The sequence below is a fragment of the Eimeria mitis genome, genomic scaffold (genome assembly GCF_000499745.2).
Source record: "Eimeria mitis Houghton genomic scaffold, Emh_scaff1010, whole genome shotgun sequence".
NCBI classification, from domain to species: domain Eukaryota; phylum Apicomplexa; class Conoidasida; order Eucoccidiorida; family Eimeriidae; genus Eimeria; species Eimeria mitis.
In genome coordinates this window covers 6,810-7,040 of record NW_013567063.1, presented here as the reverse complement: position 1 = coordinate 7,040, position 231 = coordinate 6,810, and the positions used below count along the sequence as shown (strand labels likewise).

Below are 231 nucleotides of genomic sequence, written 5' to 3'. Positions count from 1 at the left end.
CAGCAGCAGCAGCAGCAGCAGCAGCAGCAGCAGCAGCAGCAGCAGCAGCAGCAGCAGCAGCACCGGCAGCGGCAGTATACAGGCTCTTCTGCAGCAGCAGGTGCTGCAGCAGCTGCAGCAACAGCTGCAGCAGCAGGTCAACGCAGCATCTGCTTTTTGTGCTGATATGTATAGACAGGGCTTGCGCAGCTGCTGCAGTTGCTGCAGTGGTTGTTGCTGCTGCTGCTGCTG

The 231-nt window shown here is 60.2% G+C and overlaps 1 protein-coding gene across 1 annotated transcript in view; it reads left to right on the top strand.

The window, feature by feature from the left end:
* The window catches only part of EMH_0027410 (uncharacterized protein), a gene marked incomplete at both ends in the record, with an annotated part of 8,767 nt that overhangs the window by 4,911 nt on the left and 3,625 nt on the right, over positions 1–231 (top strand). Inside the window, 1 exon segment of the mRNA XM_013494028.1 lies at positions 3–136. Coding sequence (XP_013349482.1) covers positions 3–136 — 134 coding nt within the window.